This window comes from Musca vetustissima, unplaced genomic scaffold (genome assembly GCF_032173495.1).
Source record: "Musca vetustissima isolate MV318-11 ecotype Yass unplaced genomic scaffold, APGP_CSIRO_Mvet_v1 utg26893, whole genome shotgun sequence".
In the NCBI taxonomy this organism is placed as follows: domain Eukaryota; kingdom Metazoa; phylum Arthropoda; class Insecta; order Diptera; family Muscidae; genus Musca; species Musca vetustissima.
Window position 1 is genome coordinate 9,023 of NW_026887321.1, and position 25,406 is coordinate 34,428.

General features: G+C 34.8%; 3 protein-coding genes across 3 annotated transcripts; all 3 read left to right on the top strand.

The window, feature by feature from the left end:
* The first annotated feature begins 762 nt into the window (after nt 1-762).
* On the top strand, nt 763-1,734 carry LOC133334884 (uncharacterized). The gene is made up of 2 exons (XM_061543199.1): nt 763-1,486; nt 1,619-1,734. The coding sequence occupies exons 1-2, from the start codon at nt 763-765 to the stop codon at nt 1,696-1,698; spliced, it is 804 nt and encodes a 267-aa protein (XP_061399183.1). The 3' UTR covers nt 1,699-1,734.
* An 11,892-nt stretch (nt 1,735-13,626) lies between these two features.
* Nucleotides 13,627-14,517, top strand: LOC133334893 (serine/threonine-protein kinase phg2-like). The gene has a single exon (XM_061543210.1). It carries the CDS (start codon nt 13,627-13,629, stop codon nt 14,515-14,517), a length of 891 nt encoding a protein of 296 aa, XP_061399194.1.
* A 4,722-nt stretch (nt 14,518-19,239) lies between these two features.
* On the top strand, nt 19,240-19,899 carry LOC133334875 (uncharacterized). Its single transcript, XM_061543190.1, has one exon. The coding sequence runs from the start codon at nt 19,240-19,242 to the stop codon at nt 19,897-19,899; it is 660 nt and encodes a 219-aa protein (XP_061399174.1).
* Nucleotides 19,900-25,406: the final 5,507 nt, after the last annotated feature.

Consider the following 25,406-nt stretch of genomic DNA (forward strand, 5'->3'; position numbering starts at 1 on the left):
CTATTACCCTCCACCACAAGGTCAAGTGTATATTAAGTTTGTCATTTCGTTTGTATCAGTACGAAATATACACCTAAGACACCATAGAGTGTACATAGAGCTCGCAATATTGTATGAAATTTCGGTCATACATTTCAATTCCTCTTAAGATGTTTGGTATTGAAAATGGGATATATCGGCCCTTCTTTTAAGGTAGCCCCCATATTCGATATTGTGAAGCTTTTGGGACACTTTTTTAACAGAATTGATTCTAATTTCATACTAGAGAGTTTCATCTTTCTACGAAAAAAATCCATATTGGTCCATGATACGGGGTAGCACCCATATAACAACACCAAAAAATTCGGTATTATGGATAGATTGGTCACATGTTTCAAACAAATTGGCTATTATTTTAAACTTTGAATTCTCATTGAGTACAAAATCGTCCAACCAAAAATTAAAAATTTTGGTCAAAATTTCGGGGTAGCCGCCATAGAACGATACCCCCTTAATTGTTCTATATTTTAGGGGGTTTGGGCATATTTTGCATAATGTTATGCATGTATTTAGAACTCAATTTCAAAAGAATTGGTTTTGCAAAGAATCCACATTTGCGGACGACACTGGTTTTATTGCCTAAGATGATGAACAAGAACGAAATCTGGTTTAATTGTTGACATTTCACGTCATAACTTTCGCTTTTATTGCATTCTCTGTGCAGAGTATATAAGGGAACCGAAACCACCATCCAGCATCATTCAAACTTAGAATAATCAAAAGATGCGTGCTTTCATTGTATTGTGCTTGGTGGCTGTTGCCTGCGCCGACAAATTGGGCTATAACTATCACCCAGTTGGCCATTCCTCCAGTGGATTGTCTTTCACCCCCGGCTCTGGTGCTTCCTACAGCGGCAATTCAGGTGCTTCCTTCGGTTCAGGCTCTGGTTCCAGCTTTGGTTCAGGCTCCTTCGGTTCGGGTTCCTCCATCGGTTCCACCTTCGGTTCATCGGGCTCCTCATTCGGATCTGGTGCTTCTTATGGTGCTGCCAGCAACAATGTTGGTTCCTATGCTGCTCCAGCCGCAACCTTAGAAAAGGAATTCTACACTTTCTCTGCCAATGATGCTGACTTCAATGAACCCGCTGCCTCCAACAACTTCAACGCCATTATCAAGAAAAATCTCCGTGTTATCTTCATTAAGGGACCCGAAAACAATCACTTGGAAGATGCCGTCCTCGGCTTGGCCAAACAAGCTGCTGAACAAAAGACCGCCATCTATGTCCTCAACAAACAAACTGACCTCTCCGGTTTGGCCGAAAAGATCAACACCGTCAGCACCAACGTCAACCACAAACCTGAAGTCCACTTTGTCAAATACCGTACCCCTGAAGATGCCGCCAACGCCCAACGTGCCATCCAAAGCCAATACGACAGCTTGGGTGGTACCTCTCAAAGCTTCAATGGAGGTGTTGCTCCTGCCTTGAACTTCGCTTCCCAATCAACTCAAGGATCTTTCAATGGTGGTGTTGCTCCCGCTTTGAACTTCGCTTCCCAATCTACTCAAGGATCTTTCAGCTCTGGTGCTACATCCTCCTACGGTGTTGGTCCCCAAAGTGCCTACAGCGCCAACTTTGGTAGCATTGCTCCTGGTGCCTTTGCTGCCCCCAGCGCTACCTATCTTCCCCCATCTGTCTTGCGTCGTCTCCGCCACAAATAAATTAATTATTAATATTTAATAATTACTTTATTTAGTCTGGAGAGCATGATTCGATAGTGTTTTAATTTTCTTTCAGCGAATAATAAAGATTTCAAATTTTCAGAAAATATAAATTTACGCATTTTCTTAAGAGGATCTTTTTTAGAAAATCAGGTGCTAAAATTGAAAAAATGGGTAAATAGGGAAGTTTTGGAGTGATATGCTAAATTTGAGAAAAATTTGGATCAAATCAGTTACTTCATATGAGAAATATTTTTTTTTATCAAATTTATGTCTTCCAAATTGATCCAAGCTTGCTCAAAATCGTACAGACGAACATTTTAAAATGATAGATAAATTGTAATAATCATATAATAAGTTACACCACAAAATATTGGTACTGGAACTACATTTTAGAATACCGATGGCCAAATGCCGTACCTATATTTTTACCCTCCACCACAGGATGAAGTGTATATTAAATTTGTGATTTGCGAAATATTCACCTGAGAACCTAGCTTGAGTTTTGAAATTTTAGATATACATTGCTATTGCTCTTAAGCTGCTTGGTTTTGGTATTATTTAGAGTAGACCACATTTACGATATTTTGAAGCTTTTGGAACAGTTTTTCAAGTAGCAACAGTAGCAATTCAATACTCACAATATTCGATATTATGTATAGCATGTGTTTCAACCAAATTGGATATTATTTTATATTTTGGATTCTCATTGAGTACAAAATCTCCCAACCAAAAATTATAAATGGTAGCCAAACTTCCGTGTAGCCCACATTACGCCCTATATTCTGTATTTTGGGGGTTTAGCATGTTTATCTAAAGAATTTGCTTTAATTGCATTCTTCAAATTCTCATGGATTGCTTAATCTTTCTACTAAAAAGTAAGAAAGTGTCAGTCGGCGTTGCGACATATATGCATCTTCAGCCTATGTTTTACGGAGATCTACAGAATAAAACACAAAGTGTTGGAGTGGTTCTCGATGATGTTGCCCTATAGATGTGCAAAGTTTGGATCAAACCAGACATTATTATACCCTCCACCATAGTATGGAGGGTATATTAATTTTGTTTTTCCGTTTATAACTCATCGAAATAATAATTTCCGACCCTATAAAGTATATATATTCCTGATCAGCGTAAAAATCTATGACGATATAGCCATGTGCGTCTGTCTATTGTAATCACTCCAGCCTCTAAATGAATTGAGATAGATCGCCAAAATTTTGCATAGAGTCGTCTTTTGTGTGCAGGCAGGTCAAGTTCGATGATGGGCTTTATCCGTCCACGTTTAGGCATAGCTCCCATTTAAGGGTACCCCCCAAATTTTGGTATTTTTGGGTTCTTGAGCGCGTTTTTCAACCGAATTCGTTGAAATTTTGTAAATTGGTTATCAAATATCTCCGCTAAAAATTATAAATATAATTCCATTTTTTCTGGTAGCTCCCATAAGGGGTTCTTGAGCGCGTTTTCAACCGAATTCGCTGAAATTTGCTACATTGGGTTCTTATTAGGTACTAAAAGTCTCCACAAAAAATTATAAATATAGGCCCACTTTCTCTGGTAGCCCCCATATAACGGTACCTCATAATTTTCATTATTTTGGGGGGTTTTATCGTAGTTTTCCGCCGAATTATCTGTAATTTAGAATTTTGAGTTCTTAATAGGTACCAAATCTATCCACAAAAAAATATATAGGTCTATTTTTTCGGATAGCCCACATATAAGGCTACCCCCAATTTTCGGTATTTTGGTGTTCTTGAGCGCGTTTTTCACGAATGATGTGTGTTAACTTTCGTAAAAATCGGTTCAGATTTAGATATGTCTTCCATACTTATTTTCGTCCGATTTTATTTAAATGGTATACCAATGCCTCTATATATCTTTTAAATTGCAAGAAATTTGGCACGGCGTACTGAATTGAACTTTGAATGGTGTGTCTTAAGTTTCGATGTAATTGGTTCAGATTTATACATACCATCCATATATATTTTCGTCCGATTTTATTTAAATCATATACAAAAGCCTCTGTATATCTTATAATTTGACGAAATTTAGCATGGCGTACTTAATTAAGTCTAGAATGATGGACTATGTCTTAAGCCTCGAGATAATCGGTTCAGATTTAGATATAGCTCCCATATATATTTTCCTCCGATATAACCAAATAGAATAATCTATATTGGAATATTTAAAATGTGTCCATATGTTGATATATACGGTTTATATTTTAATGTGAGTTCATGCAAATTGTGCACCAGATAACAACCGTTTCTGCAATCGGGATACATTTTGGACAGCACACTGTGCGGCAGCATACCAAATGGTTGCTGAAATACGCCCTATTTACATATACCTCCCATACATAATTGTGCTCGATTTCATATAAATGGTACACCAAAGAACCCAAGTCCGTTCGATTAACATGCAATTTTTCATAGGTTTCAGAATTGTTTGTGTATAGGTTGGTTTAAATTAGTTCAAATATCAATGTAGTCCACACGCCGAAAACTGTAAATCCCATCGGTTCCAAAATTTAACACGTTATTCTGTACATATGCCTGTCACCGATAAATTTCAATCGATGAAGTTCTTCCTTATTATACCCTACACAACTATGTTGTCAGGGTATTATAGCTTTGTGCAGCCCCAAAAGTTTGTAACGCCGCGAAATATTGGTCCTAGACCCACCTTTAAGTATACCGATTGTCATATCTCGACTAGCTGAGTCGATCTATACATGTGCTCCCGTCCGTCTGTCCATTATAATCTGTAAACACGATACAGCCCAAAGTTATAGACCAATCTTCACGAAATTTTGCATGTAGGATGGGTTCTGCCCAATGAAGACAAATGACAAAATTTGTATTCTATAGTGTATGGATTTACCCCTGAAGGACATAGACCCGAGAAGTTGATAGTATATCCAAGAGGAGTGGTTGGCCTTTAAATTGATAACGATTATATTGTCGTATGTACTCGGATTAGGGAGTTACACGTAAATATTTACAGTTGCTTACGTATTCAGATATTATTTAATAAACCATTACCACACTAGAGGGCGGAAATATAGCGCTGATCGCTTTGTTATGTTGCATGAGATTCCAGTTATTGTCAAGTACAACGCCTATAATATCCTGGATGATTAGATAAAAATTTTGGGATGAAGTGGACCTAAAACTTATTTTTTGTGTTTTTTTTCGATTCGATCTATAGGCTACAATTATAAGCCGAACATCACAACACAACCCACGGTGAAGGGAATATGGACAAGTAATTAGAAGGGATCTACTGAATATTGGTAAAATTCAGAAAATATGTCAGTATAAGGAAGAGGTGCTGTTGACCTCTAATCGTGCAATAGGGTCCAACTATCACAAAATATTGCCCAGGCTCGGAATAAAAATCCATAGAAAATTAAAGTTCCGTGGTAGTTGTGTAGGATATTGTATGGTCGGCCCCGTCCGACTATACACTCCGCTCACTGGTTTTCTCACCAGATTATTGTCATAGGTCCACCATTTTATTAATTTTTGTGCGTTGGTAATAATCCTAGTTCATACCAGAGTCAGACACGTTAAAATATTACAGCAGTTCGCCTTTTGTAATACCCCAAACCTCAAATCCAATACACTCGTATAGTTGAGCATATCAACCATTCACCTAAACAGCTTTTAATTAAGATTGTCAACTCTTTCGAATTTTTCGTTGTCGTCGCCGGCCAAAATATGTATGATATATTGCCTCTATTCGATTTGTTATCAATGTATAAACGGTGCACAATATGCAAAAAACATAACCTACTAATGCATCGAAATTCAAAATAGATAATAAATCTTCGAAAATTTTGAAAGTATTTGTATTTTTTTAATTTGTTAGCAAATAATTAAATGTCAACAAATCGGTATGAAATACAAATTTCAATGTCAGGTAGGTAGCGCAAAAAAAATAAATATTAGAAATGACGTGATCTATTGGCCTTTGAACTGTTTTATTTTTAATATCTTCTACTGGTGACCCTACATGACATTGTGAATATCTAATAAGCAAGAAATAAATCAATTTACAAATGAAAATCGATATTTTTGAAGCATCTGTTTGTGTTATAATTAAATCGAATAATGTGGGTTGACAGTTTAGAAAATATCATAAAATAAATTATGAAGTATTTTATGAATCACAAATTTTAGATAAATCTAGATGATTGTGCAAAAGTATTGATTTTTCTTTGTTGACTATTTGTATTCTTAGGATGAATATTGGTATTTATATTTTATACAATAAACGAATAAGATGTTGACTGCATAGATATACAGACAGGTACTTGAAATAAAAATATAGGGAACATACCAAAAAGTGTACCTATACCAACATTTCTAAAAACCGATTATGGTCCTAAATATTGGTCCTAGACCCCATGTTTCCTTGGACCAAATTTGTGTCAAAAAATTTTGATTTCATCCACACTTTGGCCATCTTATTACTTCTTTCGAAATTAGTGCAGCGAATTCGGTTGAAAAACGCGCTCAAGAACCCCAAAATGCCGAAATTTGGTGGTACCCTTATATGGGGGCTATGCGAAAAAATGGACCTATATTTATAATTTTTTGTGGAGAGGTTTGGTACCTAATAAGAACTCAAAATACTAAATTACAGCCAATTCGGTGACAAAATACGATCAAAACCCCACAATACTGACAATTAGGAGGTACCGTTATATGGGGGCTACCAGAAAAAGTGGATCTATATTTATAATTTTTTGTGGGGACATTTAGTACCCAATAGGAACCCAATGTACCAAATTTCAATGTATTCGGTAGAAAAACGCGCTCAAGAACCCCAAAATACCGAAAATTGGGGGTACTGTTATATGGGAGCTATGCATAAACGTGAACCGATATATCCCATCTTCGAACATGACCTGCATGCAGACAAAAGGCAAAATTCAGAACCCTATCTCAATTTCTTCAGAAGGTAGCGTGATTACAACCGACGGATAGACGGACGGACGGACATGGCTAGATCGTCTTAGAATTTTACCCTGATCAAGAATATATATACTTTATAGGGTCGGAAATGAATATTTCGATGAGTTACAAACGGAATGACAAAATTAATATACCCCCCATACTATGTTGGAGGGTATAAAAATCATTCGAACATCGATTTTTTATATGTGTCTACCATATCAAGACTCGATATCGAAGGAGTATATATTTTACCAACATATTTCTCATTTAATCTGACTGAAGGCATTAAGTTCGACCGGGTCGAACTTTTTATACCCACATGAAGTGCATTCAAAATTCCTTATGTCGATTATGACATATATAAATGGACTATGTAATGGACTCTAGAGGCTTTGTGCAGGCTCAAGAGTTTGTATTGTGATCATATTATCCGTCCGTCTGCCCATTATAATTTGTAAACAGGATGCAGGTCACAGTTATAGACAAATTGCTAAGAAATTTTGCATGTAGTACAGATTCTGGCCAAAGAAGAGCAAATTTTTTAGTAAAGATCTGTTAATATTTGAGGGATGAAATAGACCAAAAACTTTTTTTTCGTTTTTCTGGTCGCTCCGGAGTCCACAAATATGACCCGAACATAACGAAATTTTACATGGAGAAGGCGATACGGCCAAAGAAAAAGCAAGACTCTTTTAAGAAAGATTGGTTAATATTTAGCGGGTCAAATGTGCCCCAACTTTTATGTGAAAAATGGCAAAAATTTCAATTTAAGGACATGGATACGAGAAGTTGATGGTATATGCATGAGGAGTGGTTGACTCCTCTATAAACCAATTATATTTTTGTATGTATCCGGATGCGGGAGTTATACTTAAATATGTACAGGGGTCTACGTATTGTTATTAAGTATTACCATTACTTTACCATTAAATGTAGCGCTGATCGCTCACGAAGTTTCTGTTATGGTCAAAGAGGAAACCTACAGTTTTCGGAAGTGATCAGATGATATGGAGGGTATTATTTACACGGTGAAGGGGATCAGACCACATACGACTGTTCAGATGATGATCGCCCAATATTCCGAGGGTCAAATCAACCAAAACCTAAATTGAGTGTATTTTTATTTTATGGCGTAAATATTCAACTCGTGAAAACAAGCTTTGGAAAATATGCCCGGGTTTAGAGTGGAGCTGTTGACCTATAATCGTCAATAAGATGCAAATATCGCGAAATATTGCCCAGAAAGTTAGATTTTCTTAATAGATGTATAGGGTATCACATGGTCGACCCCGTCCGACTGTACTGCTCCGCTCACTGGTTTTAATTTTATTTATCATTAAACTGATATGTCAAATTATAGTCTTTTCCATGAGAATACTCGGTTAAAAATGTATTAATACAGAAAAAGAAGCGGATCTTTTATGTAGAGTTATACGAAAACATGGACTTGTATTTACACCGCATAAATCTGTATATTGGTCAGGAACATTTGACTACCCATAAAATTTGATAAATCAACTTACAACGAATTCGTTTTAAAAAATGCCTAAAACCTCGAAAATACCAAATAATGTGTATATCATTATATGAGGGCTACCCGGAATCGTGGGTTATTACTGATCATTGAAATTACAGATAATGTTGTCCAAGCTCCCCAAAATAATGAAATGGCGATGTATCAGCACTTTCTATGAAATCACCTCATAGATTTCTTGAAAAATAAGCCAATTTTGATCAGTTTTAGTAAGAAGATTTGATATCGAATAATGGGGGGTACCGTATATGGGGGTTACCCTAAAAAGAGGATAAAATATTAATAAATTTCGATAGAATGATTTAGTTCACAATCTAAACCAAAGGTAGCAATCTACAGCCAATTTTGTTAAAAAACGTATAAAAATCCCCAAATACCGATATAAACGATTTGCAATACCTAGAAGTAAAAACAATGCAAGTGCAAAATTTCATAGCTCTATCTCAAATATTGAGATCTCTATTGTGATTTCAACAGACAGACATAGATTTACATACATAGCATTATAAATATAATTTGATTCTGATAATAAATATATATATACTTTATGTGGTATTTATCAACGGAATGACATATTAATATCCTGTAATAGCCGCAAACAAAATATGAAGATTTTTCTTCGTGAAATTTAGAGTTACCAGCAAAAAAGGCATCATTAAAAACTTTACCTATGGCGAATTTGTCCTTCTAAGTTCGTCATATACTCACCAAGGTCTTTCCCTATCCCTATAAGGCACAAAGATATCGCCACTATGATATCGATCTTTATATCTGGACTAACTAAATATATATTGCTATGTCTATCCCTTAACTTTTTAATAATAACTTGTAATCAAAGTACCGAAGGTAGTAATGGACCCATAAGGAATTCTGCTTTCCGTTACTACTTTCGGTACCTTGATTACAAGTTATTATGGAAAAGCGGACTGACATACATAGCAATATTAGTTTACTAGCATATACCCGCTACTTCGTCAGCGAATGTGGGAAGTATTTAAAACCCAATACCAACCAATATTACCACTTTTAAACCCGTTTAGTACCAATGTTCTCTTATAGTACTCAACCCTACACACAAATTCAGACCGCAAAATAAATCAAGCACTATACAAAATTTGGTGTCATTTAGTTAAATTTCCAAATTTCAAATATAGCTTCACCCAAATCCAAATTAAATACCAGTTAGTAAACATAAATTTATAAATTGTCATAACTTCCTACATTAACATACGAATTTCCAACACTTCCCACATACCCCAATCTTAATTTCAAATTTCAGGATTCTATCGGTTCACCTAAATCCAATTTGTTTCAAATTTAGTGCCATTTATTACACATAGGTACAAATTTGCATTACTACAATCCAATGCAAATCTTATTACTCAATTTCAAGATTTCAGCTCTATCGGTTAACTTTTAATCCAAACTGTGCCAAATCTAGTGCCATTTAGTACACATTAGTAGACATTTCCAAAACTTCCTACATACCCCATTCGAACCCCCCAACAGTGATCCTAACACCATTTGGTACCATTTAGTAAACATTATTACGAATGTCCAAAACTTTCAAAAACTTCCAACTTAACCCAAACCAACACCCCCACAGTGCTCCAAAATCTAAATTTCAGGATTCTATCGGTTCACCCGCAATTCAAATTGTACCAAATTTAGTACACAGTGATACGAATTTCCAAAACTTCCTACTTAACTCAAACCAACACCCCCACAGTGATCCTAAATCCAAGTTTCAGGATTCCAATTCCATCGGTTCACCCACAAATTAAATTGTACCAAATTTAGTACACATTAGTACAAATTTTTAGAACTCCCTACATATATCAATCTTACACCTCAACAATGATCCTGTCTCCAAATTTCATGACTCTACCTCAATTTGTTCACCTAAAATTCAAATTGTACCAAATTTAGTACCATTTAGTACCCATAAGTAATAATGTCTTAAACTGAGTCCTGACCCCAATCCTACACCCTACAGTGATCCTGACTCCAAATTTTATTGTTCCCGCTCTATCGGTTCACCCAAATCCAAATTGTACCAATTATAGAACGATTTAGTACTTTTCGCACACATAAGTGACAAAGTTCCAAAACTACGTACATATCCCAATCCTATACTCCGACGGTAATGTTAATATCAATTTTCAGGATCCCAGCTCGATTTGTACCTCTAAATTAAATTTGTACTAAATATAGTACCATATAGTACTTTTCGTACACATGAGTACATGGTTTCAAAACCATCTCCTTATATCGACCTTACTTCCCAACCTTAATTCGCATTTCAAATTCCAAGTTTTTACCTCTATCCGTTCACATGCTACAGAATTGTACCAAATTTAGTACATTTACGTACTTTTCGGATAGTTATAGTTCGAATTTCCAAAAACCCTTTGGTACATCTATTCTACACTCCATCATCGACCACCAAACCAAATGTCAGAGTTCTAGCTCCACCGGTTCGCCAAATACAAATGGCATCACATTTAGTACGTTTTAGTACTTTTCGTACCGTTTTAGTACGAATTTCCAAAAACCCAGCCTTATCTGTCACATTTGGACCAAGAGTGACCCTCATCCAAAATTTCAAGATTCTAGCTTCAGCCGTTTCGTCTGGGCGTTGATGAATCGTTAAATCAGTCAGTCAATCAGTCAGTCAGTCAATCACTTTACTCTTTTATTAGTATAGATTTCCAAAAACCCAGCCTTATCTGTCACATTTGGACCAAGAGTGACCCTCATCCAAAATTTCAAGATTCTAGCTTCAGCCGTTTCGTCTGGGCGTTGATGAATCGTTAAATCAGTCAGTCAGTCAATCACTTTACTCTTTTATTAGTATAGATATATCGAGTATATAACGATCGATGTCACTGTGGCAGAAAAATATTGCGAAATGTAGGTTTGGTTCAGGCCGAAATGATATGTACTTACACATATAGCGGATTAAGTCGCACAAACATAACCCGAACTATACTGAATTCTAATTAGGGAAGATTATTTGGTCAACGAATAAACATAACTGATTTGATGGTAATAAAATATCACTTTATGAGTAGATTTCTGACCATGTCCACGTATTTTGGTATTATGCGAATACCATGGAATTAGGCACAAAACCTAAATTTGGCCAACGCGGGACCATATTGAAGTTGAGGAAAATAGTTGCAAATTTCGATAAATTATCCATACATCATTTCTTCAGATTACCCGATGTTGCACGGTTTGTGTGGCCCAGCAGTTTGTACGCCGAGAAATTTTTATCCTATACCGATCGTCAAATAACGATTAACTGATAGACCTGGGTGAATGCTAATATGGACCAATTGGGGTGTCAGTCCGGTTCCAAAGAAGATAACAATTGTGCTTGATCGATTAATGCTTAGGGGGTAAAATGAGGCTGTTTCTCTGGTCGTTATAGATGATACAATTAAGGCTCGAACATCACGAAATATTACATGGGGAAGGCGAAGAATAAACATGTATCTCTTGATAAAGAAAGCTCAATATTTACCGGGTCAAATGGATCAAGACTTTTGTGAAAATTTTCAAAATTCCAGAGAGAAGATGACGGAGTATATCCGTCATTTATTTCAAAAAATTCTTAATTATGAAAAACTGTAGGGTTTTTTTGGATTTATTTGATAAAAACAAATATTTATGACCTTGATATCATGTGTTGATAGGGTTCCGTAATTGGAAATTGCGTTTCGTCTATAATTTATACTGGACTGAGCCGACTATATGACACCCTTCACCACTTTGTGTATATTGTACATATGTATCCTTACAATTGCATGTCAATGTTCCCTCGAAGGAACATACTCAAGTCTTTCGGCAACCTATGCTAAATTTAATGTTATTCAGGCAGATTAAGAGTCGTCTGCGTACTATGGGACAAATTTATGGACATCTATTTATAGCAAAACTGACACGCGCTATTCAGTAAGCCACACTGCTAAAAATTTAATCTCGATCAGACCCCCGTTCGAATTATATGGGGAATCTTTGGCTGGATCTGCACCAATTTCAACAAAACCCAATAACGTCATTCAAGTCTCAAATTGATACGTTGCGCAAAATTTCGTGTTAATCGGACAAACATTAGGAGCTTGGTGCACAATATATATGGGAGCTATATCTAAATCTGAACCGACTTTCACGAAACTTACCACTTATCATTCTAGACTTAATTCAGTACGCTATACCAAATTTCGTGCGAATTGATGGATATATAGGGACTTTGGTGGACCATTTACATAAAATAGGACCAATAAATATATATATATATATATAATATATATATAATATATATATATATAATATATAATATATATATATATATATATATATATATATATGGGTGCTATATTGAAATCGGAACCGATTTTCACAGAACTTAACAAACATCATTCTAGACTTAATTCAGTACGCTATGCCAAATTTAGTGCAAATCGAAAGATATATAGGGACTAAAGTACATCATTTACTTAAAATCGGACGAAAATGCATATGGGAGCTATATCTAAATCGGAACCGATTTTCACTAAACTTAACGTTCAACATTCTAGGCCTTATTCAGTACGCTATGCGCAATTTCGTGCAAATCGACTTTAGACTTTAGTACATCATTTACTTAAAATCGGATGAAAATGCATATGGGAGCTAAATCTAAATCGGAACCGATTTTCACGATACTTAAAAGTAGTATGTGCCAAATTTCATCCTATTCGGATCATGAATGCTACCTGTACTTTGTTTACAATTTAACAGCAACATGTGTCTATCTCGTTTCCTTTGCCTATTACAAACATATGCCCAAAGACATAATACCCTGTACCATAGTGTGGTGAAGGGTATAAAAAAACATTCCAGACAAAACAATAACAAATCGCTAACATTTTTTGCATAAATTAAAAGTATTATTTTTAACACATTGTAATATTAAAATAATAAACGCATTAAATACATTGTATTTGTTTAATATCTATTTTTTGACATCTGTCAAAAATGCTATCTTCAATATTGAAACCCACGTCATAACTATCATCATGACGATCAGATGGAATTTTTACGATGGTAGCATTGAATATTTTTGAATATTGATTACATATTTTTACGATACCTGTATCCACCGTAGAAAGAAATAAAAAGCAACAAAAACATTTCAGCAAATAACGTAAACAAAACAAAATGAAAAAACGAATATCGTAAACTATGTTACACTTTAAATTAACTGAAGAAAAAACCAACAACAACCACGACAACAAGAAACACCGAAAATGGTTATTGGCCATTGTTGTGCATGGCGCCATCAGCAAATATTTTTCGATGCTATAAAATCGAATGACGATTATGTTTGAGCATCATTCTCATTTTACACTTCAATCAAATCGAATAGTCGACGGTGGAATAATGCGTGCATTCATCGTATTGTCCTTGATAGCTGTGGCATGTGCCCAGTACAATTATCAACCAACAATTACCTCGGGTACCGGTACTGTGGTTAGTGTTAGTGGTGGTGGTGGTGGCTTGATTGCACCATCAGTTCAGGTACCCACGGCTGTTGCTCCCGAAATCGAAAAGGAATTCATCACCTATACCGTCAACGACAATGAATTCAACGAAGGTGTTGATGCCCAACAAGCTGCCAATAACTTGAAGAAGAGTGTTCGTGTTATTTTCATTAAGGGTCCCGAAAACAAGGGTATTGAAGATGCTGCCTTGGCTTTGGCCAAACAAGCTGCCCAACAAGAAACCGCCATCTATGTTCTCAACAAACAAGCCGATCTTTCCAGTTTGGCCAACAAACTTAACACTATCAACTCTGGTAACAACAACAAACCCCAAGTTCATTTTGTCAAGTACCGCACCGCTGAAGATGCCCTCAATGCCCAACGTGCCATTCAAGATCAGTACAATGGTTTGGGTGGTAATACTAGAACTATTAATGGTGGTGTTGCTCCAGTCTTGAACTTTGCTTCTCAAGTGTCTGTTGTCACTTCTGGATCAAACAACTATGGTACTGCAACATCCAACAGCTACATCCCTCCAGCTGTTTCTAAACCCTCAACGAGCTACATTCCCCCAGCTCCAGTGGCTCCTGCTACTCCTGAGAAAACCTATATCCCACCAACTCCTGCCACTACCCCACCAAAAACCTATGTTCCACCAGCACCCACTACCACCTATATTCCCCCAGCTACCTCGGAACCCTCCAACACCTATATTCCACCACCAATTCCAGTTGATGAACCTAGCACCAATTATTTGCCTGCTTCTCTTCTTAGTCTATTCCGCCATTAAAGTGCCTAACTGAGGCAAGAGGTAATATTTAAGACTGAATCAAATTGAATCGAATTGAAAATTGATGACAATCAGTTTTGTTCTTCACTCTATATGTAAATTTGTTGTTATTTTTTGTTTGTTAAATAAATGTTGTTTTAGAAAAAAAAAAAAAAAATACTGTGTTCATAATTCTTTATTCGTTACCATTAAACTTAGACAACCTGATCTAGACACCCTCATATCGTAAATGTGATCAGAATAATATTAATTTGAATGAATATTAAGTTGAAACTATTAAAAATATGTTTGTTCGATCTTCTTTTTTTGTGAAGGAAAACTACTTTTCGCCAAACAAAGTCTACATGGCTGAAGTGGATTTTTTTTCGTTCGTTACTCAAAACCCGAATGGTATTTAATGGCGTATTTTTATCGTTTCACGGTAATCCAGTTTGTCATTATAAAATGCGGTCAGAAGAAGTTTGATTAATAAACAAAAACAACAAAAATGAAATTTTAAATTAGAATTTTTAATTTTTTTTTTATGTGTGTGTGTTATAATATTTAAAATACAACTAATATCATTTAAACAGAAATATATTTTGTTACAAGGTTAGGTAATTGGAACATTTGTGGAAATACTTCCAAGTTACCACAGGATAGCTTATTAGGTTAAAGCTAGTCCTGAAAAACAACTTACAATATTGTTTTCGAAAAATGGATAAAGAAACCAGTAAGGAAAATAATAAAGTCGGACGGAGTCGATTATATGATACCTTTTACCATATATATATATATATATATATATATATATTACACATGTATCCTAAGAAACGTCGCCTTTTCGATGGCATGAAATTGGACGAAATTAAAAATGTCAATCCATAAATATGCAATTCTGCAAACTATGTTCATTCGGTCAGATTGAGAGTAGTTTGCGTACAATGACACAAATTTATTTAAGGGAACATCGGAATCCGAAAATTCTAACGGTGTTAGAAAGTGTACATGTCTAACTCTCTTATGAACTAGGATTATTGACTTCGCACAACAATTAACAAAATGGTGAAACTATGATTTTTTTTTTTTTTTTTGGAAAATAGCCTATTTTTGACCAAAAACCAAGTTAAAAAATAAGGAATATCTTCACCGATTGACTTTATCCTATTTCATACGATAGCTATAAATTCACAGAAAAACGTGTAAAAAATTGAAATCAATTGGGTTATTAGTTTTTGAGTTATCGTGCCCGCCATTCGCTGTTTGGAGAAAAACGCGTTTAAAGTTTGGGAACCCCTCTTGCTGTCACTTGTTAATAACACAATAAATCGGCTATATCTTCAAAACTTGTCGAGATTTTCACTTCAAATTTTATAGGGACATTTTTGAATTAATATAGGTTTGAACTAAATCAAAAAAATTTGACCCCGCGAATGGGGGGTCCCCTTAAATATAGCTCCCATGTCATGGGGCACCAAAGCGCTTCAATTTGATTTTTTTTTTTTTTTTTTTTTTTTTTTTTGATTTGCGAAATATGGCATAGCTTACTGAATTAAGTCTAGTACGATGTGTGCTAAGTTTCGTGAAACTCGGTTAAGATTTAGATATAGCTCCCATATACATAGGGTATAAAATGGACCAAAATATATATTTTTGAAAGGTTTTCTAGTCACTCCATAAGCCTCTATTAAAAGCCGAACATCACAATTTTTTCTCTGGAAGGGGATCTGGCCAACAAATTAGAATTGCTGCATTCATACAATCAGTCACGATAACAAATTTTGAATCTTATTGCAATGATATTCACTCCGGAATATCATGATTCGGAAAAGGTGCCAGGGTAAGAAAGAGGGTCTGTTGACCTTTGATCGATCGAGAGGGTGCAGTTGTCGCGAAATAGTGTCCATGATAGGAATACAGATCAGTAGAAAGTTTGAGTTCAGTTGCAGTTGTGTATGTCGGTCCTGTTCGTCTATACTGCTCCCCTCTCTGGTTTGTTACTTTAAGCATTTGGAACTCTTTTTGAAGCGATTCCCACTACCAAAAATTGTAAATATCAGCTACCCATAGAACGGTATTCTCTTTCATTGGTATTTAAAAGATTTGTATACATTCTTTAAGCGAATTGTTTTTAATTGAAAAATTTATTTTCTTCTTGTTAATCAAACATCCATACGAAAACTAGTAAGGAAAGTTCAAATGTCGGACGATGCCGACTATATGTTACCCTTCACCTCTTTTGGTGAAGAGATTTTCATATGTACAATTACCTTTTGATAGAATAGGCATAGCATCTTTGGAGGGCCATTGAAATGGAATCGGACGAAATTAACTGCGTACATAGATATCTGACCTAATTTAAAACAATCCATACACATACAAAATCCAATATAATTTATTCTAGGTTCGATTTGGTACGTTGTGCACTAATTCGTCCTAAGCGGACAAACTTAAGTTACCTTGTACATCATTTTGATAAAATGGCATGAAAATCTATATGGAAGCTATATCTAAACCTGAATCGTCTTCAATCCATTTGCATATAATCGGACGAAAATATATGAGGGAGATACACCTACATCCGAACTCCTCGGTGCACCATTTATATAAAATCGGACTAGACTATATATGGGAACTATATCTAAATATGAACAAATTTCAACAAAACTGAGCATATATCAATCTAGACCTAATTCAGTACCCTGTGCAAAATTTTGTCTCAATCGAACAACCTTTGGTCCGATTTTATGTAAACAGTGCACTGTTTACAAAAAATCTGACGAAAGTATATATGGAAGCTATATCTTAATCTGAACCGATTTCAACAAAAATTGGTGTATATCAATCTAATCCTAAGTGTGTACTCTGTACAAAATGTTGTCTCAATTGGACCAAAATTGGCAGTATGGTGTTCCATTTGGGGCCAAATAAGTGACGTGTGCCAAATGTCATCCAAATCGGATCGTAAATGCGACCTGTACTTTGTTCACGAAAATACATGAACGGACGAACATACATAAATCGACACAGAAAGGGAGTCTATACATATTCTCAAAACGAACTATGGGTCTATCTCGATTCCTTTTGCCTGTTACAAACATATGAACAAAGACATAATACCCTGTACCACAGTGTGGTGAATGGTATAATGACAAAATGTACTTTATATGGCGTATATATTTACACCAGAGGAACATAGGCCGGAGAAATTGTCCCTATATCCAAGAGTATTGGTTGACCTTTAAATTGATGCCAATTGTATTGTTGTATGTACTCGGATGTAGGAGATATTCGTAAATATGTACAGGGGTCTACCTATTCGGATATTGATTAGTATTACCATAACCGCACTAGAAGAGGGCGTATATGTAGAGGTGACGATGCCTATGCTTTTCGGTGATGATAATAGGTTCTTGTCAGGTTTTCTAAACAATCCATAGGCCTCTTTATATGTCGAACATCACAAATTGTTGTATTCGCACGATCGGGTTTTTTTCAGGTCAAATGAACCAATATTTTACGAGTAAAATAACAATATTTGAATCTTATGACGTAAATGTTCTGTCTCTAGAAAAACATGATTCAAAAAGGGGGCCAGGGTAAAAAAATTGCAGGCAGATCAGCAGAAAGTTTGATTTTAGTGGTGGTTGTGTAGGTTTGGTTTGCAAAAATTTCTACAGAAAGTTTTTAAGAGCTGAAGATGGTTATACTTTTCGGTGATTATCATAGATTCTTGTCAGGTTTTCTAAACACTCCATAGGCCTCTATTATAAGCCGACCATGACAAACTGCTGTATTCGTACGATATGTTTTGTTGCGGGTCAAATGAACCAATATTTTATGAGTAAAATAACAATATTTGAATCTTATGACGTAAATGTTCTGTCTCTAGAAAAACATGATTCAAAAAAGGGGCCAGGGTAAAAAATTTTCCAGGCAGATCAGAAGAAAATTTGAGTTTAGTGGTAGTTGTGTAGGGTATAATATGGTCGACCCCGCTCGAGTATGCTGCTTCGCAAATATTTCTACTAAAATTATTATTAATATTGGACCACCTTTAAGGATATCTGTCATATAGCTATACTTCCCACATAGCTATAATTTAGTGTTTTGAATTCTCTTGATTAATAAGGAAACAATCAGTAACTGAACATGGATTCTGCACCATGATAACGCGTTAGTGTGTGACCAAAAGCAAAACCTTTTCATACACCATTGATTTTACCTCTTCATAAATAACTCAAAATATATTGTGATTAGGCAATAGGGAATGTTGCAGGAAATGTGTAGCGTTGTTAAAATTGATTTCATTTTATTAACTGGACAACTCGCAAGAGCATTTGAACACTGAACTCAACAAACATCATAATACCGCATTTGAATTAAAAATTTAATAAATATCATAAAAGTGGCAAATTAATTAAGATAACAAATATTAAATGAGCCGGTTTTAGAACAAAGAACGAATTAGTTATACTTAAATCTAAATTGAAATATATTTAATATTTTCAATAAAATAAAACTACTAATAAATGGAAATTTGCCATAATTCATAGGGATTAATGGGAATTCCAGATAGGAAGAATGTGGATAGTTTTGTGGGTGGTATTGGAATTGTGGCATTGTTTTTGTTTACAAATTTCGAATTTCGTTTATATAAAAGATGCAAGCAATGCATTTCGAAATCATTCTAAGTTCGAGTTTTTGTACTATCAACAAATATCACAACTCAAGGTGAGGAAGATGCGTGCTTTCATTCTTGTGTGCTTGGTGGCCTCGGCATGTGCCCAATATAATTATGGTGCCGGTACTAGTGGTGGAAATTATGGAGCTGCCAGCAGTGTAACTCCTTCCTTTGCTCCTCAAAGTTCAACTTTGGAAAAGGAATTCTATACCTTCACCGCCAATGATGCTGACTTCAATGATCCAGCTGCCTCCAATCAATACAACAGAGTCGCTAAGAAGAATCTTCGTGTTATTTTCATCAAAGGTCCTGAAAATAATGGTTTGGAAGATGCTGTCCTTGGCTTGGCTAAACAAGCTGCTGAACAACGTACTGCCATTTATGTCCTCAACAAACAACCTGATCTTGCCGGTTTGGCTGATAAATTCAGTAGAATCAACAACAATGTTAACCACAAACCTGAAGTTCATTTTGTGAAATACCGTACCCCTGAAGATGCTGCCAATGCTCAACGCGCTATCCAAAGCCAATACGACAGTTTGGGTGGTACTTCCCAACATTTCAATGGTGGTGTTGCTCCTGCCTTGAATTTTGCTTCTAAGGGATCATATGGTGCTGCTTCAGCTCCAGCAAGTTCTTATGTTGCTCCTGCATCTGGTGCTAGCTTGAGTCAAAATTATTTGCCAGCTGCTATTTTGCGTCGTCTCCGTCGCAAGTAGATTAGGTAATGCAAATAGCAAAATTTTGATAGCAAAATTTTCACAATCTTCCATAATGATGTACAAAAATAAATAAATTAATTTTCTTTACCAACAAAGTGATTTATAGATTAATTTCTCTATAATCGGGTGCCCAGCAAGGTCAAATATTAAAAGGCAATGATCATATCATTTTTATAAAATGTGTTCTCTTAAAAGAGCAAAAAAAAGTAGGGAAAGTAGTAAAGTCGGACGGGCCGACTATATGATACCCTGCACCACTTTGGATATATGCAACAGATGAATCCTAAAAGACGTCACATTTTTAAAGGACCAGTAAAATGAAATTGGATCTATAAACTTGTCATTCTGCAATCGATACTAAATTTTTCATTTGCTCAGATATAGAAGCTATATCTAAATTTGAACCGATTTCAGGAAAATTACCACACATCATTCTAGACCTAATTCATTACCCTGTGCCAAATTTCGTGCAAATCGAAAGATATTAAGGGGCTTTGGTGCACCATTTATATTAAATCGGACGAAAATATATATGGGAGCTATATAAAAATCTGAACCGATTTTCAGGAAACTTAACACACATCATTCTAGACCTAATTCATTACGCTATACCAAATTTCGTGCAAATCGACAGATATATAGGGACTTTGGTGGACCTTTTACATTAAATCGGACGAAAATATATATGGAAGCTATATCTAAATCTGAACCGATTTTCAGGAAACCTAACACATATCATTCTATACATAATTCATTACGTTGTACCAAATTTCGTGCAAATCGAAAGATCTATAAGGACTTTGGTGGACCTTTTAAAATTAAATCGGACGAAAATATATATGGGAGCTATATCTAAAATTGAACCGATTTTTCCCAATTTCAATAGGGTTCGCCCTTGGGCCAAATAAGTGGCCTATGCTAAATTTCATCCAAATCGTAACATAAATTCTTGCTCAGCATACAATTTTTAATAAAATATACATGTCCGTCCGTATGTTGCCGACAAAAATATACCCTCAGCCAATGGTGTGCGGAAATCTACGGTATTACATACAGGTTTTATTTCGCTTTATATGAGGTATATGTTTTTATCGAAGTCTTGACCATCTTCGGAACGGGATCAAATGGCATGGTTTGGATCAAATCGGATATTCAATTCTCTTGATATTGGAGTAATAAATATTCAATTTTTTGACATATTGTGGGAAAAAAGTAGTGAACCGACGGGTCTCACCTTCGAACTTTATCTGTATAAGGTAAATGTGTAACGTTTATGGGAGGTAGGTTGTGCAAAATCAGTTCGAATGATGTTACAAATTTATGTTTTAGCTAATTTTTGGGTCTACTTTTCGAACCTGATTTAAGTTTTCAAAAAAAAAAAAAAAAAAACATAAATAAATAAATAAATAAAAACTAAATAAATAATAAATAATGTACATAATTTGAACGACACCGGTTATTCCCTTGTATGAAAAGGATTTGGTCTAAGGAAACATGGGGTCTAAGACCAATATTCCGAAGAGGCATATCCTCATTAGACATAAGGCTGGCAGAATAACAATAGATTCTTAATGGAAGCTCTTCAGATCTTCGAAAATGGCAGTTTTGTAGTTCCTGTCATTAGAAATCAACACTATTAATTCCAAACATATCTTAACAATTTCCTTAAAAACACTATTCAAAATTCTATTAACAATTAATAAAATTGCATATTTTTATTAATTTTGTGAACACAAAAAAAAACAAAACCAGTAAGGAAAGTAGTAAAGTCGGACGGGGCCGACTATATGATACCCTTCACCACTATGGGTATATTAAACAGGACTATTAACAAGAAATTGGATGAAATAAAATATGTGATATTTATCTAAATGTGAATCTACCTAGATCTATCCATAAAGTATGTAAATCGACTTCAAACAAATATAAATAGGTCATCCGTTGGGCTATGTCTGTACTTCTAGAAAACGCAACTACGTAATTCTATGCTCAATTTTGTACGTTGTGCAAAATTTGATGTCAATCTGACTAACATGAGGAGTTTGATGCCCAATTTACTTGAAATCGGGCGAAAATATATATGGAAGCTCTATCCAAATATTAAGCGATTTCAAACAAACTTGTCACAGGTTAGGTTATACTAATTTCAGAACGTTTTGTTCCTATTGGTTCCATTGTGCGTTAATAACTTAAAATCAATCTATAATAAAAGCGAGCTATATCAAAATCTGGACCGATTTTCACGAAACAAGGCAGACATCATTCTAGGCTCAATTAAGTACGTTATGCCAAATTTGCTGCAAATCGAAGGATATATAGGTGTAAATGGTGCCCCCAACCATTTACATGAAATCGGACGAAACTATATATGGGAGCTATATCTAAATCTGGACCGATTTTCTTGAAACTTGGCAGACATCACTCTAGGCTTAATTCAGTACGTAATGCAAAATTTCGTGCAATTCGAAAGATATATAGGGACTTTGGTGCACCATTTACATGAAATCGGACGAAACTATATATGGGAGCTATATCTAAATCTGGACCGATTTTCATAAATCTTGACAGACATCATTCTAGGCTCATTTAAGTACGTTATGCCAAATTTCCTGCAAATCGAAGGATATATAGGGACATTGGGGCACCATTTACATGAAATCGGACGAAACTATATATGGGAGCTTTATCTAAATCTGGACCGATTTTCTTGAAACTTGGCAGACATCACTCTAGGCTTAATTCAGTACGTTATGCCAAATTTCGTGCAATTCGAAAGATATGTAGGGACTTTGGTACACCATTTACCTTAAATCGGACGAAACGATATATGGGAGCTATATCAAAATCTGAACCGATTTTCAGGAAACTTAACACACATCATTCTAGACCTAATTTATTACGCTGTGCCAAATTTCGAGCAAATCGAAAGATCTTGCTCAGCATACAATTTTTATAAAATATACATGTCCGTATGTTGCCGACAAAAATATACCCTCAGCCAATGGTGTGCGGAAATCTACGGAATTACATACAGGTTTTATTTCGCTTTATATGAGGTATATTTTTTTTATAGAAGACTTGACCATCTTCGGAACGGGATCAAGTGGCATGTTTTGGATCATTGGAGTAATAAATATTGAATTTTTTGACATATTGTGGGAAAGAACTAGTGAACCGACGGGTCTCACCTTCGAACTTTATCTGTATAAGGTAAATATATAACGTTTAGGTTGTGCAAAATCAGTTCGCATGATGTTACAAATTTATGTTTCAGCTAATTTTTGGGTCTACTTTTCGAACCTGATTTAAGTTTTCAAAAAAAAATAAATAAATAAATAAAAAATAAATAAATAATAAATAATGTACATAATTTGAACGACACCGGTTATTCCCTTGTCTGAAAAGGTTTTGGTCTAAAGAAACATGGTAGAATAACAATAGATTCTTAATGGAAGCTCTTCATATCTTCGAAAATGGCAGTTTTGTAGATCCTGTCATTAGAAAACAACACTATTTATTCCAAACATATCTTAACAATTTCCTTAAAAACACTATTCAAAATTCTATTAACAATTAATGAAATTGCACATTTTTATTAATTTTGTGAACAAAAAAAAAAACTTTCATTAGTCATAAAAAATTCTGTATAATTTTTTTATGTTTTTTTTTTTTTTTTTTTTTTGTTTAACAAATTTCCGGTTTTATCATCTACAGAATTATATTCTGAATATTCACTTTCACTTATTTTGAGAATAAAATTGCATATATAATAAGTTTCAAGATTTCTTGTTTTGACAATCCACATTCTATATAAAATAACGCAATTTAGAACGGTGTATTCTTTCAATAGAGACTTTGCAACTAATTTGTTCATCAAAAATTCGCATAACAGGTCGTATAAAAAAACCGCAAACAATTTTGAATAGCTTTTGAAAGTTCTTCTTTTTTTGTAGTTTCCAATTTGATAAAAACAAACTATATAACTTGTTTTTCATCTATTCATTGTGAAATAATTTAAAGAACTAAAGCGAAAGGAAAAGTGAAGAAGTAAAAAAGCTATCTTAAATTTAAATTCGGGTAGCATTTGTAGCACCCTACTCCCCCTGAAAGCTTTTGAACGACAATGCAACTAAAAAAGCATTTATTAAAGAACATGTGTTTTGTATAAGGATTTTTGATAACTTATTTAATGACATCTTAAAATAATATTTTTACTTCATTTTCACTATAAAAAAAATGATTGAAATTATTTATACCGCTTACGTGTGCCTGTTGAAATTAAAACAAGTGAAAAGCGTTAAGCCGGGCTGAACATTGGTCACCCTCCACCATAGGTATACTGAAAGTTAGTTGAAATGAGAATATAGGGAACATGCCAAAAAGTGGACCTATACCGTTATTTCTACAAACCAATTTATGTAAACCATTATGTACCCAAATAAAAATTTCAGTGATCTGAAAATCCCAAAACGTGGATTGATATTGATAACACATGGTAGAGTGGAATATGTGTATAATATCCTCAAACTACTACAATTTATAGTGCAAAGTTATATGAGACTATGCCTACAGGAGGATCAATATTGAATACATAGCTAGGTATTAGCGAATACTTGGGGTTATGCCTAATTATTGACCAATATAGCGCAATTTCGAACCCAAAATTTAAGTTTTGTATCTCAATACTTTCCTTCAGGAGATATCATTATATGGGGGATATGCCGTCCTTAGAAGACGAAAGATGGCTAAAACGGCATAGAATTCCATACTTTGTAGGGTATAAACTGACAAAAATACTCCTATATGGGGACAACCCAACACACGAAACTAATCAGATAACTATTTTAATACAAACCAGTAAGGAAAGTAGTAAAGTCGAACTGGGCCGACTATATGATACCCTTCACCATTTCGCTATAGGATACATATATGTAGCCTAACCTGAAGTTGAACAAGCTTAAATATATGATTTTTATTTATAAGTGAAACGACTAACATCAATTCATACATATGCCTTTCTGCAACCTATGCAAAATTTAATTTCATTCGGACAGATTTAGAACTATTTGCTTACAATGGGACTAATCAATTTAAGGGAACCCCACCCATTTTCTATTTTAATTTTTCAAGATTTTCAATGGGCTGGTAAATCAATACCAATGCTTGTTAAGGTTTGCAACTTTGCACATATATATTTGAAGATTTAAAAGAGAAGAAAAATAATTTACAAAAAATTTTTGTTATTGCTTTGATGTTGTTTTTTGTACTTAAAGAAAAGTCCTTATTTTTGATGGCGGGCATGATAACTCCTCACTGGAACATCGGAATCCGAAAATTCCAACGGTGTTAGAAAGAATACATGTCTGGCTCTCGTATGAACTAGGATTATTGACTTCGCTCTAAAATTAACAAAATGGCGGACCTTTGAAAAAATATTTTTGGAAAATCGCCGATTTTTGACCAAAAACCAAATTAAAAAATATGGAAGATCTTCACCGATTGGC